Source organism: Buteo buteo, chromosome 9, assembly GCF_964188355.1.
Source record: "Buteo buteo chromosome 9, bButBut1.hap1.1, whole genome shotgun sequence".
Lineage (NCBI taxonomy): Eukaryota > Metazoa > Chordata > Aves > Accipitriformes > Accipitridae > Buteo > Buteo buteo.
The window spans coordinates 19786097-19802014 of record NC_134179.1 but is presented as its reverse complement, the minus strand read 5'-3'; the positions used below and the strand labels follow the sequence as shown (position 1 = coordinate 19802014).

Here is a 15918-nt window from a genome sequence, read left to right as displayed (position 1 = left end):
GCACAGCCAGCTCGGGTCTGTGCTGATGGTGTACCCTGGGCTTTGCTTTCTCCCTGTTTGACAGTGTCAGAGGGCAGGAGACAGAGCAGCTGCTGCTTGCAGAGGCCACTACGATCCACAGGTAGTCCCCAGAGGCTTTTTGAGATCCTGGAGCTGAGCTGCCCTGTCTTGACCCCCAAGCCTCACCTTGGACAAAAGGTCCGCAGCTGGGATCAAGTCTTGCTGCTGGACCTGGATTATCTCTGGGCTGTACTGGCCAGCCCCTGGGTGGGTTTTGGGTATCACTGCTGCTTCCATTTGTACATGTTTCCTCCTGGGGGATATGATCTGGGTCCAGACCCCGCTCTTGCTTTCATCCAGTGAAAGCTGAGGGCTGGCAGCTCAGCTCACCAGACCTTCCTCAAACCCTGGTGTAGCCTAAAGCGGTGTCCTTGCAGCCATATTCACAGAGATCCATGCCTGTAGCCTGGAGGGAAGTAAGATGTTCTGGTGCACCTGCGCCAGGTGGTCTGTTGCTTTAAAAATGGAGTTACATACAGGACAGATGCTCTCCAAATTGAGAATAGGTGCTCCACAGCCCCAAAATGCAAGCGTTTCCTTGTCTCTCTCTAGCTGGGGGCAGCCATCAGTGGCTGAAGTGACCCTCGGTCCCATTCAGGGTGGCAGAAGCAGCTTCTTTACATTTGCTGGAGGCGAGAGATGTGAAAGCAGAGGGCTTTGCTTAAAAATGGCTGTCTTGAAACCAATAGCCCCTCATGTTCATGTTGTGAGCCAGCTGTCTGGCCTCACTTGAAAATGCTGCTGTCTACTAAAACAGCCAGGACTCAAAGCGCCCCTCATCTGTGGCCCCTGGGTTCACAGCCCCTAATGCTGAAGTTCCCCTCTGGATTTTTCCCAGTGGGGTCTCCTGCTTCCCCCCCCCCCGTTAATTTAAGGTTTTATTAGGCAGATCTGCTTCCCCAAGCTTTCCCACCAAACAGGACAGGCAGGGGAAGAGATGCAGACCGCTTGGTGTGACAATGCTGAAGGGTTTAGGAGGAAACCTTTGATTGAAGTAAGGTGCCACCTTGGCTGCAACCATATTAACCCGTGGCAGGTCTGAGGCAGGAAAAGGCGGTAGTAGGTGATGACATTAGAGCAGAGGGAAGGAGATTTCATCCCTCTGTGCCTCCCGCCCCAGCGCAAACCCCACACAGCAGGCAGGAGTGGGCGGCAGGAGCTGGCTGGTCACATTTGCTCTGCCGAGGGATTGCGAGCAATACAGTAAACTCCATTTGGAGCAGCCTGAATAATCCCTGCCCAAGTATTGTCTTCTAGCAAACTTCCAGGGTTTTGTGGCTTTTTTTTTTCTTTTTTTTCTTCCCCTCTCTAATAAGTGCAGAGCTTGGCACAAGCACAAAATCCATGTCATCCCTGCTCGCACCAGGAAAGGAGACGTAAAGGCAGCAGTAATGAAGGCTGTAGGCCAAACTGCGCAAAGGAGAGAAAGCAAGGGGAGGAACAGGGGGAGGGGGAGGAAATCCAGTGAATAGGGGGAAAAGGAGAGGAAGCAGGAGAGGAAATAGTCCAGGGAGAGTAGCATGAGGTGGTTAAGGCAGGGCCAGAAGAATGGAAGGAAATCCTTGCAGAAATGGGCTATTTGAAACCTGTTCCTTCTGTGCCCCATGATGTGCCTTCCCCTGGCAGATGCTCTAGATCTGGAGATGTTTGGGGAGGAACTGGCTGGCTTTTGGGGACATATCGGCTGGAAAAGCAAGATGGAAGGAGGACAAGAAAGAAACCTCCCTGTCCGTGATCCCAGAGGACCTGGCATACCTGGAGCATCAGTCCCAGAGGATGAGTTTTGGAAAGTCGGTATGTGTGCCCAGCCCACTGCCACACACAGGGCTCCTGTGGCCACACTGCACGAGATCTTGTGGCTCCTTCCCCTTCCCTGGCCATCTCATTATTTGGAGGAGAAGGGGAGGTGGGAGGAAAAACCCATGATCTTGCTGGCCTGCTGCCAGTTGCTAAGGCAGTTTCTTCAAAAGGGAGAGGAGCTGTGGAAGGAGGGAGCTGCCTGGAGAGGAGGTAGACGATGCATGCGGGGACCAGGCGGAGAGAGGAGCCCGCAACAACTGAGCGATGGAGGCAAGTGGGACCACAGAGGCTCAGCGGGACGAAGGCTCAGCGGGAGCAGAGGTGGAGGAGCCTGGAGGAAAGGGGTGAAGTGGAAAGGGGCGAAGTGGAAAGGGGCAGGGAGAAACAGCTCCTTGCACAGCTCTGCCATGGAGCCAGCATCCCTACGGACCTGTCTCAGCTGATCAGTGAGCTGTGGTTCAGAGCAGCTCTACAAAGCGTTGCCTGTGGCTGGAAGGGGGTTTTTTCCCCAATGGCTTTTCCCTTCTGTGGTTTCTCTGGCGAGTACAAGATGCGTGTGGTCTGGGGAAGCTGGCTCTGCTCTGCGGGCAGGGCCGGGAATGGGGCTCGCTCCTGTTGCCAGCACCGGGAGGAATGTGCATCCCTCCAGGTCTGGATTGGATATGCAGGTTAGATGCAGGGAGCATTATCCCTCCTGGGTGAGGGCACCTGGAGCACGGTGGGACAAGGGTGCCTTTTGCTGTCCCCTCCTTACCTCGGTGCTGCGATTGAGTGTGTGACCCACATGACATATACTTCAGCAAGGTTTGCGTAAGCTGGGTGACTGGCCGCAATACCCCAATCTTCCAATTATTTGGGCCCAGAGAGAATCTTAGTGGCTGTTGTCAGCTGTGGAGTTGCTGCACTGGCTTGTGGTGATACTGAGCAGCAGTAGAGCTGAACGCAGACTTGGGCCAGCTCCGGGCCATTGCTGCCAACCAGGAGCCGCTGCTCAGCGCTACGGTGACTTCTCTGTCTGGAAACCTGTCGTGGTTTAACCCCAGCCAGCAACTAAGCACCACGCAGCTGCTCACTCACTCCCCCCTCCACCCAGTGGGATGGGGGAGAAAATCGGGAAAAGAAGTAAAACTCGTGGGTTGAGATAAGAACGGTTTAATAGAACAGAAAAGAAGAAACTAATAATGATAACACTAATAAAATGACAACAGTAGTAATAAAGGGATTGGAATGTACAAATGATGCGCAGTGCAATTGCTCCCAGCTAGTCCCTGAGCAGTGATTCCCTGCCCCCACTTCCCAGTTCCTAAACTAGATGGGACATCCCATGGTATGGAATACCCTGTTGGCCAGTTTGGGTCAGGTGCCCTGGCTCTGTCCTGTGCCAACTTCTTATGCCCCTCCAGCTTTCTCTGGCTGGGCATGAGAAGCTGAAAAATCCTTGACTTTAGACTAAACACTACTGAGCAACAACTGAAAACATCAGTGTTATCAACATTCTTCGCATACTGCACTCAAAACATAGCACTGCACCAGCTACTAGGAAGACAATTAACTCTATCCCAGCTGAAACCAGGACAAAACCCCACTCCTGAGGCATACTGGCAGATGCACCTGGGAGAGGAAGGGACTGTCCTTCAGTCCTGAGGACACCCCAGACTCCTGTCACCCCAAGAAACGGGTAAGTGCCTTAGTCCTCTCATGTGGTGTCAGTGTGAGATACCTCGTCCACCGCAGGTCAGTGCCTGCACTGAACCCCAAACCTGCTTTCTGCTGCCCGCCGTGTAGGTGAGCTCGGAGCAGGGGCTGGTTGCGGAGAAATGCCTGGCAGCCGCCAGGGAGTCTTCGGGTCGGGGGCAGACACTAGAGGGAGATGCAGCTCATCGGCTCTCCACACAGGTACCCCATTTTAAAAGCCCACAGCAATGGTTTGCCCTTGCTGAGCTGGAAAGCTGGAGGGTTGGAGCGGGTGGGAAGCCACTCACTTAAGGAAAGGGTAAGTAGGGCTCTGTGTGTAGCCTTGACGTTTTGGGCTGGAGGCATCTCTTACTAACATGTCACAAGTGAGAAAACGAGCTCTTACAAGGTAGGTGGCAACAAAACTGGAGCAGCTTTGGGAATGCAACAGTGGCATCTCCTTGTGTCCTGCATCAGGTTGATGCACTGACAACTGGAAATGTGTGTACGGGAGCCAGCAGTCTGTCGGTGTAGGGCGAGCACCGTTGTAGACTGGAAGGGAGCGGAGCCGCCAGGGAAAGCGTTCGCACCGTAGTCTCAGGTGCGTTTCACCCCTTTGAGCGTGGCGCTTGCTGAGCGGACAGAAATTCAATCCCTGGGCTGGCTTTAATTCTTCCACTTCTCCTTTTTTTGCGTTTCTAGTGCCCCATGTCCCCGCAGCCATTTGTCCCCGAGTGGCAGCTGGTGCACAGAGGCCTGTGCCCCGCTGCTGGCTGCTGCGCCGGTAACATGAGCCAGTTCGCTGCAGCTGAGATGCTATGTGCGGCATGTCAGGACGGGGAAAACTCACTGCTTTTCTGTCTGGTTTTTGGTTTGCTGTAACTCCAAAATGGAGCAGTCATGTTTCTGTGGGTGTAGGAGGCCCGGCAAAGCGTGTGCTGGGGGGGCTGGGAGGGGGGTGACTCATGTGCTGTGCACCGCAGCCAGGGCCAGCCCGAACGGCACTCCCGGGCTGCGCTCCCTGTTTTATTGCCACAAAAGGCTTGAGCCAAAGACAGGGGTGAGATCTCCCTCCTGGCTGGCCCTGAAAGCGAACACCAGTCACCTGAGGGGGGGGGGAAGAGGGCACTGATAAATGAAGCAGTGGATTAAGATATCAGATGTTTCCTGCTGGGATTTAATGCCCTAAAGGACAGTGCATTATAGGTATTAAAACTCGATAGATTCCACTCTCGGCTAGCCTAGTGGCACCCTGGTGAGCTGCGCGAACCACACGGTCCGGCTCGGAGCTGCGGCTCGAGCCACGGCAGAGCCGAGCACCTCTTGGCACGCGTAGTCCAAGAAGCGCCACAGAAGAATGCGGCCACCGAGGGCACCTCTCTGTGTCGGGGACAAAAGCCTCAGGCCAGGAACAGGCCTCCCACAAGGTGAGGTTTCTTTTGTCCGACTGGGCTGGCCCTCCCTTGTCCCCCTGCGGGGAGAGACCCCTCTCCTGCTGAGCTGTAGGGTCTGTCCCCCTTACTGAAAGAACAAAGCCAGAGTTTATTTTAACTGTTTATTGTATAATATAAAACTACAAAAGTAAGACTGCTCATTTCCATGTACATTTGTCCAATTGTTTTTTTGATTACAGCCCATACCTACATGTGAATACAGTAATCTGGTTTCAGATGTATATGTCTGTAATATTGCATAGAAAAGGCACAGCTCTAAGGTCTGTGGGAGGGGAAGGGGAAATACAGCCTTTTTTTTTTTTTTTTTTTTTTTTTGACAATAACAAGCCCTGTTCAAACAACCATGCACTGAACATGTCACACTATTTACACCTTTTCCAGAATCTTAGCCTTTACAGGCGCTAGTATGGATTACGCTCAGAACTAGATAGGAGTCGAGGTTGGGATTTTATCTGCAATTTGTGTTTTTAAAGAGGTTCCAGAACTTGCATTAGGCTTATTTTCAGAAAAAGTGCTTAAAAAAGAACTAATTTCTTCAAAAATGTTCAGTCTCATTAATTAATAGCACTGAAAGCAACTCACACAGAAGCAGGATACTGAAACCTGATGGGGGGAAAAAAACAAAACAAAACCAGGAGAATCCCAGTAACAAGAACAAAAAGTTCATGATGTGCTGGAGTGACTTAAACCGTTGTCAGACAGGACCCATTACAACTTAACCAATTTAATGGTGATAAAAGTGTAAACTTTGGATTCAAAACACTGGTTTTAAACTACCCAGGCTATTACCACACAGTATTGAGGAAAAACCAAATTACCTTTCACAAGGTCCAAATTTATTCTTAGCGATTGCTTCAGTCGGTGGCTTTACTGTCTTGCTGTTCTAGCTGGCTACAGGGAAGGTGCCAGATTGATGCATTTATATAGGACACTGCTCAATGATGTTCTCCTGAAGAGGGAAGTTCGCCTTCCTTTGCATATAGGGCTGTGTGGTCCCGTCGGGCTCTCGAAGGGGACCTGTGCTGTCCAAGGACGGGCTGGTCAGACGCACAGAGCAACGTGGGTAGCTTGATCGTGAGCAAGCAAACCCTCTGCTGCACGTGCAAATTGCGGTCGTGACTTCTTGTCTGGCCTTACCTTCTGACAATGAGGTGGTTTCAGCTCTGTTGCAACTTCTGGGGCTGGAAGTAACATCCTGCAATCTTCTTCAGCTGTCCAGCCCCAGGGACTTCAGCTGGGCTTCCCATGAGTGTTTAAAAAAAAAATAAATTAAAAATCACCTTTTTCAAACATTTACCAGGCCAGCATGATGGAGATGATTGCATATGCTCCTGTCTCCTGTTGCGGATTCCAGCAGAGTGCTGGGGGAAGCCAGTCTCAAGAAGCTGACAGGGTAGGAGCCTGACTAGGACTAATTTTGAACATCAAACTGTCCCTCATCCATACCTTTTTTGCATATTTCAAACAACCAGACCCATATTAGAAAAGGGGGAGGGCAGGAAAAAGGCATGTGAACCATGCATATCCTGACTGGAACTCAATTAATTTTCTCTGAATCTGGATCCCATACCTTTTTTTCATACAGATTTACATTCCTACAAGAGAATACATTCCTACCATACATTCTGTACATGTTACAATCCAGATGTTGTTAGCTTCACAATAAAATAAATATATTTACAGAAAGAAAAAAAAAGAATAAATAATTTATGAAAAACAAAAAAAATCACTTCAAATCCAAAGCTCTTTTATTCTGCTCCCATCTTGTCACTTCATTGCACATTAATGTCAATCTCCATCCCTGGTGTAGGTCTCAGAGATGTTCCATGCGTGGCTGCTGTTAGGACCATGGCAAAGGCCACGCTAGAGACCATGTGGGGAGAAAGCCACAGCTGAGCCCTTCCCTCCATAGCCTGCTGTGGTTACAGAGCAGCACCAGCCTGCTAACCTTTTGCTTAGCCCCATAAGTCAGGTATGTTTATGCCCTATGGGATTCCTGTAAGGACTCTGCCATAGGATATGCACGTCAGCACCAAGGATACACAGACATTGTCTTCTGAGTGGTAAAGTGGATTTAGAGCTCGTCTCCTGTTCTGCGGATACAAAACTTCAACTAACCCTGCTTAACAACACAGCTCTCCAAAAATGGCATTGATGTGAACTCTTGCCTAGCATATGGTATTTGTTTAAATGCATAAGTAATCAAAAAAAAAACAAAAACAAAAGGGGCAGCTCCAGCATATTGTAAATCAGTTTTTAACCATGGTAAGGCAAGTGCTTACCAAGTTACCGTGTGAAACTGTTGATGTTACCAGGTGCCTACAGGTTTGTGCCAGACACACTACCCTTGCATATTAGCCTTCCCAGTTACTCCTGGTACAAGAGGTGCAGAATCTGGCAGGGCGGTTTTGTTTTCCTACAAGGGCTGAGCAAGGTCCAGTCACTGCTGGGTGCAAGATGGAGCTGTCTCCCCTCCTTCCCCACCCCCTCACTTCCGATGGTCCCTAAAGCTACACTTGGTCAATGGTTTTCTGTTTGAAGCAGTAACTTACTCTTCCCCCCCCCCAGTCTGTGTAAGGAAACAACTGCAAATCCATCAGCATCCCACTGCTTCACTGAGTTTAGCTTGGAAAAAAGAAGAAAGCAAACCCACCCCTTCAGCCAGTTCCCCCCATCAGCCCCACATCTCACCCTGGCAGATGAATTAGGAGCCAGAAGTGCATTTCATAATTGTACATGACGCATTTCATTTTGATTAGGAGTTCCTTCATTGCAAAACATATTTGCTTTTATACTGTGTCTGTGTGCCTGTTACTTCTATCTAGCTATATACTAATAAATATACATGGCCTGTTTTAAAGTGCCAATTTATAAAAAGCCACCTCCTTAAAAGGCAGACAAGACCCAATTTCATCCATGACAAGAAGGGAGCAGAATTGACTGAACATTGCCAAATGACGTAAAACATAATTTAAAATTTCTTAAATAAATATAAAAGTTATTCCTAAAGAAGCCATAGGCATGTCAACAATATAGGTTGTAACCGGCGCTCAACAGCTAAAGTACCATTGAAAAACTAAAATGCCATAGCAACTTCAGCAATAGGCATGATACATAGCAAACTTTTTTTTTTTTTTAAATTAAATGTACACCACAATGAACTTAAAAAATGCTATTGGTGCAGTAATGAGAAGACTTCTCAGGTGTTATGGGGAAACGGGACCATGCATAGAAAGCTGTGTCTGTATATTCATTGTAAAACGGGTCTATAAAGTGTAAAGCAGGTAACACAGTTGATGCAAGAAACCAACCCTATATGAGATGCCAAGGGATGTAACACGACTGGCTCCAGTTTCAACAGCAATGGATATTAAAGCAAGTCCATCCAGTGCAGTTAAGAGATGAGTTTCACTGCAGTAATACTGAAGTTGCCTTTTTCAGCACTTAGCACAGTGAGGTGGGGAGAGGGAAGGAAAATGCTCCAAGAAAGGGTGAGTGGACGCTGTCAATGCCAGTCTTCTGCCCGCTACGCACATATGCCCATCGGTCAGGAAGTGGGCAATGGGCACGTTCCCCCTCAAAACCATTCCCCAGAGCGTTGGGTGAGGAAGTGCTGATCTGCCGCCATGTTAAGGCGCTCCACGTCACGCGGGATGGACGCCCCGGCGCTGGGGTGGGGAGGCTGCAGCTGTGGTGGCGCTCAGGACCTCTTCGGGTGAAGTTCCACAACTGTTTCCTGCCAACTGCTTCACATACGTGTTGGAAAAGGACATGGCTCTAAGTTTCAGGAATCACAGTAGTGTGCAGTGGGTATAGCAGGGAGCAAACACTTGTGAAACTCCTGCAGAAGCAGCTCCCAGCCCTTTCTTAAAGCACTTTTTTGTTTGCATTCAGGGAAACCGACTGCAGGCTTATTTGATCCAATTTTCTCTTTTGCACCATACACATATAAAACATTACAACTCTGTATAAAAGTACAAGTGGTTCTTGTACATCTGAATTATGCAGGAACTATGTGAGCAAATCCTATCAAAATAGCTATTTTTTTGTGTGTATAAACAGCATTTGTTTTTAGAAAAAACAATATCATAAACTGCAGAATCTGTACAAAAATATAAAATAAATTTGGGCAGCAGTTTCTAAACAGCCATGTAAATGCAACACTTAAAGAGGAGCAGGTTAATGCCTCCAAAAGGCTGAATTGCTAAGTCAACCTATACAGGGCTAAAATGGTATTGAGATTATCTAAATAATAAAATTTTTTACCTCTTGCAATAAAACTTATAGAAAAAATAGACAAATATGCACATGCAATTTACAGCTTTCCCCAACATAATCCTTGTGCTTAGCTTTTACAATTTTTTTCTTTTTTTTTTTTCTTTTTTTGTAATAACATAACATTGTCTACAATACATATTCTTTCCTATACCAGGATATTCGGTCTTCCTTGAGGAACCACTTTAAAAAAAATACATTAGAAGTGGTCATACATGGATGAAGGCACTCCAACTCTGCTTGAAGCAAAAACTAGTGTGATCCTTTTCTTTTCAAAAAAGGCAAGCAAGGACGCATGCACAGTGCTGTGAATCGGGGGTGGGAGGGACTATGGAAATACTACCAAGTGTATATACTGGTACTTAAAATTAAAAAACAAAAAGTTGCTATATTTCTCTATTTTAAGACCCAACAAGCACCTCCATGATGTGATCCAGTTCTGTAAGGTCCATTTTGAAAGGCTGATTTGGAGTTACTGGTTGACTGCTGTACGGAGCGAGAGTTTTTAGGAGCTCATCTGCTGAGACAGGTGCCATTTTTGACGCAGCCCCCGTGGCAGATGTGCAGGGGTCAAAATCATACATGGACGTATCAATGTCAGCAAACAGAATATCATCCAGGGTCAAGTCTGTGAGGAAACCTGTGGAAGTTGTTATCTCAAAGTTGCCAGGTAGTGAGTCCATGAGTTTTGATTCGGCCGTTCTGCTCTCTGGGAGGCCCTCAGGCTTTTGAATGTTGGACTCGCTGGGGTGGTCTTTAGAGTCATCGGCTGCTGTTTCGGCTGCTACTGCCTCTGTGGAGGTAGGTGCTGGACAAAGCTCCTCGATTTCGTCCAAGGCTGAGGAGAAGCTGTCCTTTACTGGTTGGAGAGCAGGAGGTGGTGGTTTTGTCGGACCATCATGCTGGACAGTTGGGGAAGTGCAAAAAGTGTCGTCCTCAAGCAAAGAGGCTGGGGTGAGGCAAGACTCCAGGGGTGTAGTGCTTACGAAGTCAGCGGGGAGAAGGGGCTGGGAGGCGAGATGGCTGAACGCCGGCTGGGCCTCGCGGAAGTTGTCACTGAGAGGGTCGGCGGGCTGCGAAGCGGTCACAAACACGGGCCTCAAGCTGCCTTCTTGTTTGAGTTCTTCCTGGATTCGCCTCAACATGTTGTTAATTAAAACTGTCTTTTGCAAGCTTGGCTCGGTTAATGGCCTGTGGTTATAAAGTTTCATAAGGGAAATGTTGAAGATAGTCTGACGCTGTAAGGTGTAAGACACCTTAGAGGGACCGTCAGTAGGAGACACCACTTTGCCTTCCAACCCATCTTCATGCTCGTCAAACTTCCGCTTTCCTCCTTTCCCCAACATATATCTGAAAGGAAAGAGAAGAGACCAATGAAGCCAGCAAAGCTTGAAGCTGTTCTTCCCACCTGAATCACCATCCCAATCCATCTACTCCCTTGTACATGCAGCATGGACAGAATGGCCACTCTGTCCCCTCCTCGCTTACCCCTAACAGTCACAAGTGGAAATCTGTCCACGTAAATAAATCACTCATGGCCCACAGCAGCATGATTAAGGAAGCAGAAGCCACCTGAACACAGTGCTGTGGTCCATCGTGTTTAAGCACAGCTATACTGGTAAATTCCAAGCAAGAATTCAAACAGCTTCTATAAAACTCAAGCCCTTGCACACTTGGCAGCAAATTTCACTCTTGTGTACATTGAGCGTATGGTCCCCAAATATCTGTACGTAGGTGCACAAGCTACAGATACTATACTGAACGTTTGTTTAAATTTCCTGCCTGATGCGGTACTATGCATGGGAATACAGACTAATACACCAAGGTTCTTATAACGAATTTCCCTTTTTATTCAAAAGTGTGCACAAAGGGGGAAGGGGACCAAGGCTCAAGCAATTGTATACTGAGAGAAACCTTCCTGGTGAAGTTGGGAGATTCAACCTTTTAGCACACCAGGATAGATGCATAGCTGACCTTGTGGGTTTATTCAACTGATCACCTAAGGACTAAACTACTAGAGCAGGAAATGCAGTTATTTCACTCGGAATTAGATAAATTACAGATGAAGATGATCCGTCAGGTCTTTTAGTCTGATCCCCAAGACCATTCTCTGCACTACGCTCTGCTGCTGCAGCCAGGGCCTTCAATCCTGACAGTGCCTGGGTCCCAGTTTGAGGATGGGGACATCTGCCTCAGAAAGCTTCAAAGGAGTTTGGTGTCTCCTGAAGCACTGAGCACCCCACTCCAGGAACTGGGCCCCCAGGAGCACCCCTAGTTCCACACTCTGAATCCACATGGGAGCGTGGGCCCTGCCTGCCCCTTGCACTGGTGGGGGGGATCTGCTGTGTCCCCACCAGCACATGAAATAATGGCAGCTCTGACAGAGGGCTGGGGTGGGCTGTGCTCTCACCCCCTGCTCTTCTGGGTATGGGAAACATTTTCACACAGCAATGTTTGAAATCCTTTCCTCAGCTTCTGACTGGCTAAGGCAATGCCAACAGCCTTTGCTTCCTCCCACAAGACTTTCAGGAGCTTGCTAGCCACAGACAGAATAGCTTTTGCACCACAGCAAGGATGCATCACTACAGATGCACCATTTATCTTTGCTTCTCTCCCAGCAAAGCGTGTTCCTCACTCAGGACTACATCCATGTCAGGTTTCATTTGAGAACAAAAGAATGCCGTAGGGCTTTATAAAGAACAAAAATCAGCATAAATGCATGTGCTTTTCTCCTGGTCAGATGGCAGATTTTGAAGAAGGAAACAAAGGGAGTTTTACCAAACTTGCCCCACATCATAAATCATTTCTGAGCTGAGAGTAAGTAGGGCAGTTCAATCCCCAGTGCTGTCTCTTCCAGGATGTTTCAGAGCACCTGGAAGTGCTCCTCTACACAGCACAGTCCCAGCCTCATTTTGTCACCATTATTTTTGTGACATGAAGATCCCCCCAAATGCAGAAGAATGAAGGAATCACTGTGCTGTGACAGAGGCACAATCTAATGTTATACATCTGAACTGGAAGGGCGTTAGGGTCAGAAACCCTCTGCCCCACACCACCACCCACCTTTGGTGAGTAGCCAGGGTTCGGTTTGTTGAAATATCCGTGATTACTTGAGTGAAACAGCACAGTCCCTGTGACACGCACTTCTTTCAGTGCTTGTGAGATGGCAGGTTCCCTTTGACTCTCTTCCCCACTACCTGCATGGACCCAGTTAACCAGACAGGCTGTTTTATCACATCTAAATCAAAACTAGAAGGAGCAGAGGCCGTTAATACACTCATTTGCCTGTCCCATGGGCTGCATCAAATCAGCTGAGGAAAAGTCCTGCGGAGATGGGTAGGATCGCAGGCCTCGCAGAGGAGTAGCCCACGTTTGGCCTGCTTCCACATATTAGGGCAAATGTTTGGCTTTACTCTCTCATTTTTCCAGGTAGAGTGGTGAGGTGCTGGAGCGCTAACCCAGTTGCCCTTTTAATAGGATCAGACAGCTCCCTGTTTATCCCTGCATCCCTCCCTCCATTTAACAAAACGCTAATAAAGTGGCATGAAGATTTCTGCCTCGTTTTAAAAAAAAAAATTGGAAGATGCTTTCCAGCCCCAGCTACACAAAGAGAAGTTGCAACAGACATATATATCTTTAATGTCAAACCTGACTCCTCTCGTATGAGCTTTATTACGCAGCTATCATCTAGGAGACAATACTTTCCTTCCTTATTTGAGTACAATTCCCAGTTCCCCCAATGGGATCCGTGCCTGCAAAATGACTGCACCAGGCAGGTCTAACACCAATTTGATTGTCATACACCAGTTCTGCAGACAACGTAGCTAAGGACTTGCAAACATCCCCAAGACTGGCTGACAAACATTTAAAAGCAAAGAGCCCTTGCAAAGTGGGAGAGAGGACAGAAGAAGCCAGGGTTTCAGTGCAAAAAGAAAAGAGCTTCAGAAAATATTTGCTGGCTGTTAAAGCCAAAATCAGATTGGGTGAAGTGAGCCTCTTCTAGTTAAAAATAAGTCCCAAATCCAGATCATTTTCTAGCATATTATGCAATTAAAAAAAGAAAGGCGGGGGGAGAGAGCAAGCTGAGCAGAGCTGAGGAACGGGTAGGCTGCCATCCAAGCTCCTTGGCCAGCTACCAGCGATCCCCGCGCCTGGAATCTTGGGTGAACAAAACCCCTGAAATTTAGCACTACTGCCGAAGTCTGGTTTTTCTCTGCTCCCTAGTGTCACTTCCATGGACTACTCCAGAGCTGTGCACGTGGGTTTGGGGCGTGAGGGGGGGCTTTGCTGTTCAAATGTTCATGACGGACACGCTTCCTTCTACTTCGGACAGATAGAGCAAGAAAGGGAGGACCAGGCTAGCAAGAATCGAAACCCCTGCCCAAGTCCAGCACATTTTCAAGGCAACAGTGGGTTAGAAGGAGAGCTAGCAGCTTTCCGTCCCTTCCTACTATCTCCTCCTCCTGAAAAAAGACAGACTCTGTCCTAAAGACATACCAATGCTCCTTCTGCAATGCTCTATTTAAAGGAGAAATTTTTAAATGGCTTGGGGACTATGAGAGTTTTGAAGTTTGTCAGGCTCTGCCAGGAATGTATAAAAATATTAACTGTACAAAGCAAACCTTTTTCCCTGTGATAAAGAAAACAGACCATTCGGGTGGCCATGCCCTGTTCCCTGTGCTCAATTATTAATTATTATTGTCAGGGGACATCAGCAGGCATTTTGAATGAACCCAGTTGAGCCCATTTGCATCCAAGATTCAGGTGCTGGTAGTTAAGACATTTTTTAAGCTGATCAGTAAGAGCTATGGAATCATTAGTAAACACAATGATAACCTCACTATGTCATCTTCCAGGAAGCTTAGAAATGATTCAAGGTTTCCTGTATGTATGACTGTCAAGCTTTCACATCTCACTCGATCTTCACATAGCTTGGTTCAGAGCTTGTCCTTTTAAAAGATGAAATAGTTCAAGCAACTCCCCATTTCACCTACTAGCTTTTCAGCACTGGTTTCAGTTTCCTTTTCCCCAGTAATGCTCTGTGAAGCAGGTTTAACCATTAAAGCAGCAAAGCAGGATGCCAGCCTAAGCAAGGGGGTTTTATTCCCCCAAACAGGGGGCTCAAATGAGCACCGCTAGACTCTCAGCTTTATAAAGTTTTATTTTATTCCCTTCTCAGGCACGCAAATGCGAATTGTAAAAACATTTTCCTCCAGTCTCCATAAATCACTTTATTCATTCTAAGTAAAGCAAGAAGGCAGTATCTTTTTAGACCAACTGATAGAGTTGGTAAAAACAGACATGCTTTCAGGCTTGCAAGCCTTTCTCTGGATCTCCATAAAGGAATTTTATAGTTTCTGACCATCAGAGCTTAAGACAACATTGCCTGTTTGTTTTTTACAGTTCAAACCATCTCTTCCTGCCTTCAACCAACAGTTTCATGTCTACATTAAAGAGACCAATGTTGTACATCTGAAGATACTGAACAACATTAAAAAAAAAACCCAAGCTGTACAATACCAACATTTGATCTGGTTCAGTTCTGTTCATCTCAAAAACTTTGCTCCTAGCCTTTCCAGCCAAAGCTCCTGCTGGGAAAACGAAAATGCCAAACTTACAGATTGGGTTGGCCAAAGATCAGTACAAAATGAGATATACCTGCACCCTCCCAAGTGTCAGAAGACAGAGTTGGCCTACCAAGTCATATGGCCATAATGAGGACAGCAAGACAACATCAACCCACCAAAACACAAGACTGGACAGGCAGCAACAAAGGGTCACATCCATGGAGGGTCTTTTGTGCATCTATTTTGGCTGAGCAGCAATCCCAGCCAGATGTATTTCTGCTGCATTTCCATCCATCTGCCAGCAAACATAATTTTGGGGCCAAGCGTTAAAAGCTGAGATGGCATGTTGCTTTGTTGTTGTTGTTTTAATAAAGGGTGTTGCAGGGTTCTGGTATGCAAGTTAGTTTTCAATGTTACTTCGGTATGTGGAACCAGAAAGCTGAAGAAAGGCAATGGAAAAACTGCATTTATCCAGGGACTGGGACAGGGGGAGTTACTTGGAGGTCTTCCTCAATATTATGCACCAGTTGGCTCCTGCTCTGGAAGACCCAGACCCAAAAGCTGAACCATTGTTGCTGAGATGCAACTTGCTTTTTTGCCCATTTAGGGTGACTGCACACGCCTCAGAGCCAGAGAAACCCTAGCATTGTTTGGGAGTTGGCTTTTCTTAATTGAAAAACAAAAGTAATATATATTTTTTTCATTTGCATGTCATTTAGCTTCCTTTTATTAGTTCTGCATGCTCTTCAGACAGAGCTGGAAAAAAATGCAGTTGGGGCTCAGTAGAAGAGATAATCAGTCTGGAGCTGGTGGTTCTCTGGAGTCAACCATCATCGATTAAACACAGAAAAGCTTGTGCAATGCCCGACTATGTCTCTGAGCCCACTTAGTGACGAATCCTTCGCTCTCCAGAGGACAGAGGTACACACACATCACAAGAGAAGTATTGTATTTATCGATTGTACTTAGGATGTTATACTTTGTCACTGCTGGACTATTTCTGAAGTCTTTAATAATTGGGAGTTCGGCATAGGGAAGCACTAGATATGTAAAAACAGAGGAGAAAAGTGATTAGGTTATCTCACCAA

The 15918-nt window shown here is 47.2% G+C and overlaps 1 protein-coding gene across 5 annotated transcripts in view; it reads right to left on the bottom strand.

Moving 5' to 3' along the window:
* Positions 1 to 5075: 5075 nt before the first annotated feature.
* The window catches only part of SERTAD2 (SERTA domain containing 2), an 86168-nt gene continuing 75325 nt past the window's right edge, over positions 5076 to 15918 (bottom strand). For all 5 annotated transcript variants that reach the window (XM_075035558.1, XM_075035559.1, XM_075035557.1 and 2 more), the window contains exon 2: positions 5076 to 10613. In XM_075035558.1, the coding sequence (XP_074891659.1) occupies positions 9665 to 10609 (945 nt within the window). In that variant the 5' untranslated portion in view covers positions 10610 to 10613 and the 3' untranslated portion in view covers positions 5076 to 9664. The remainder of the gene's footprint in view (positions 10614 to 15918) is intronic.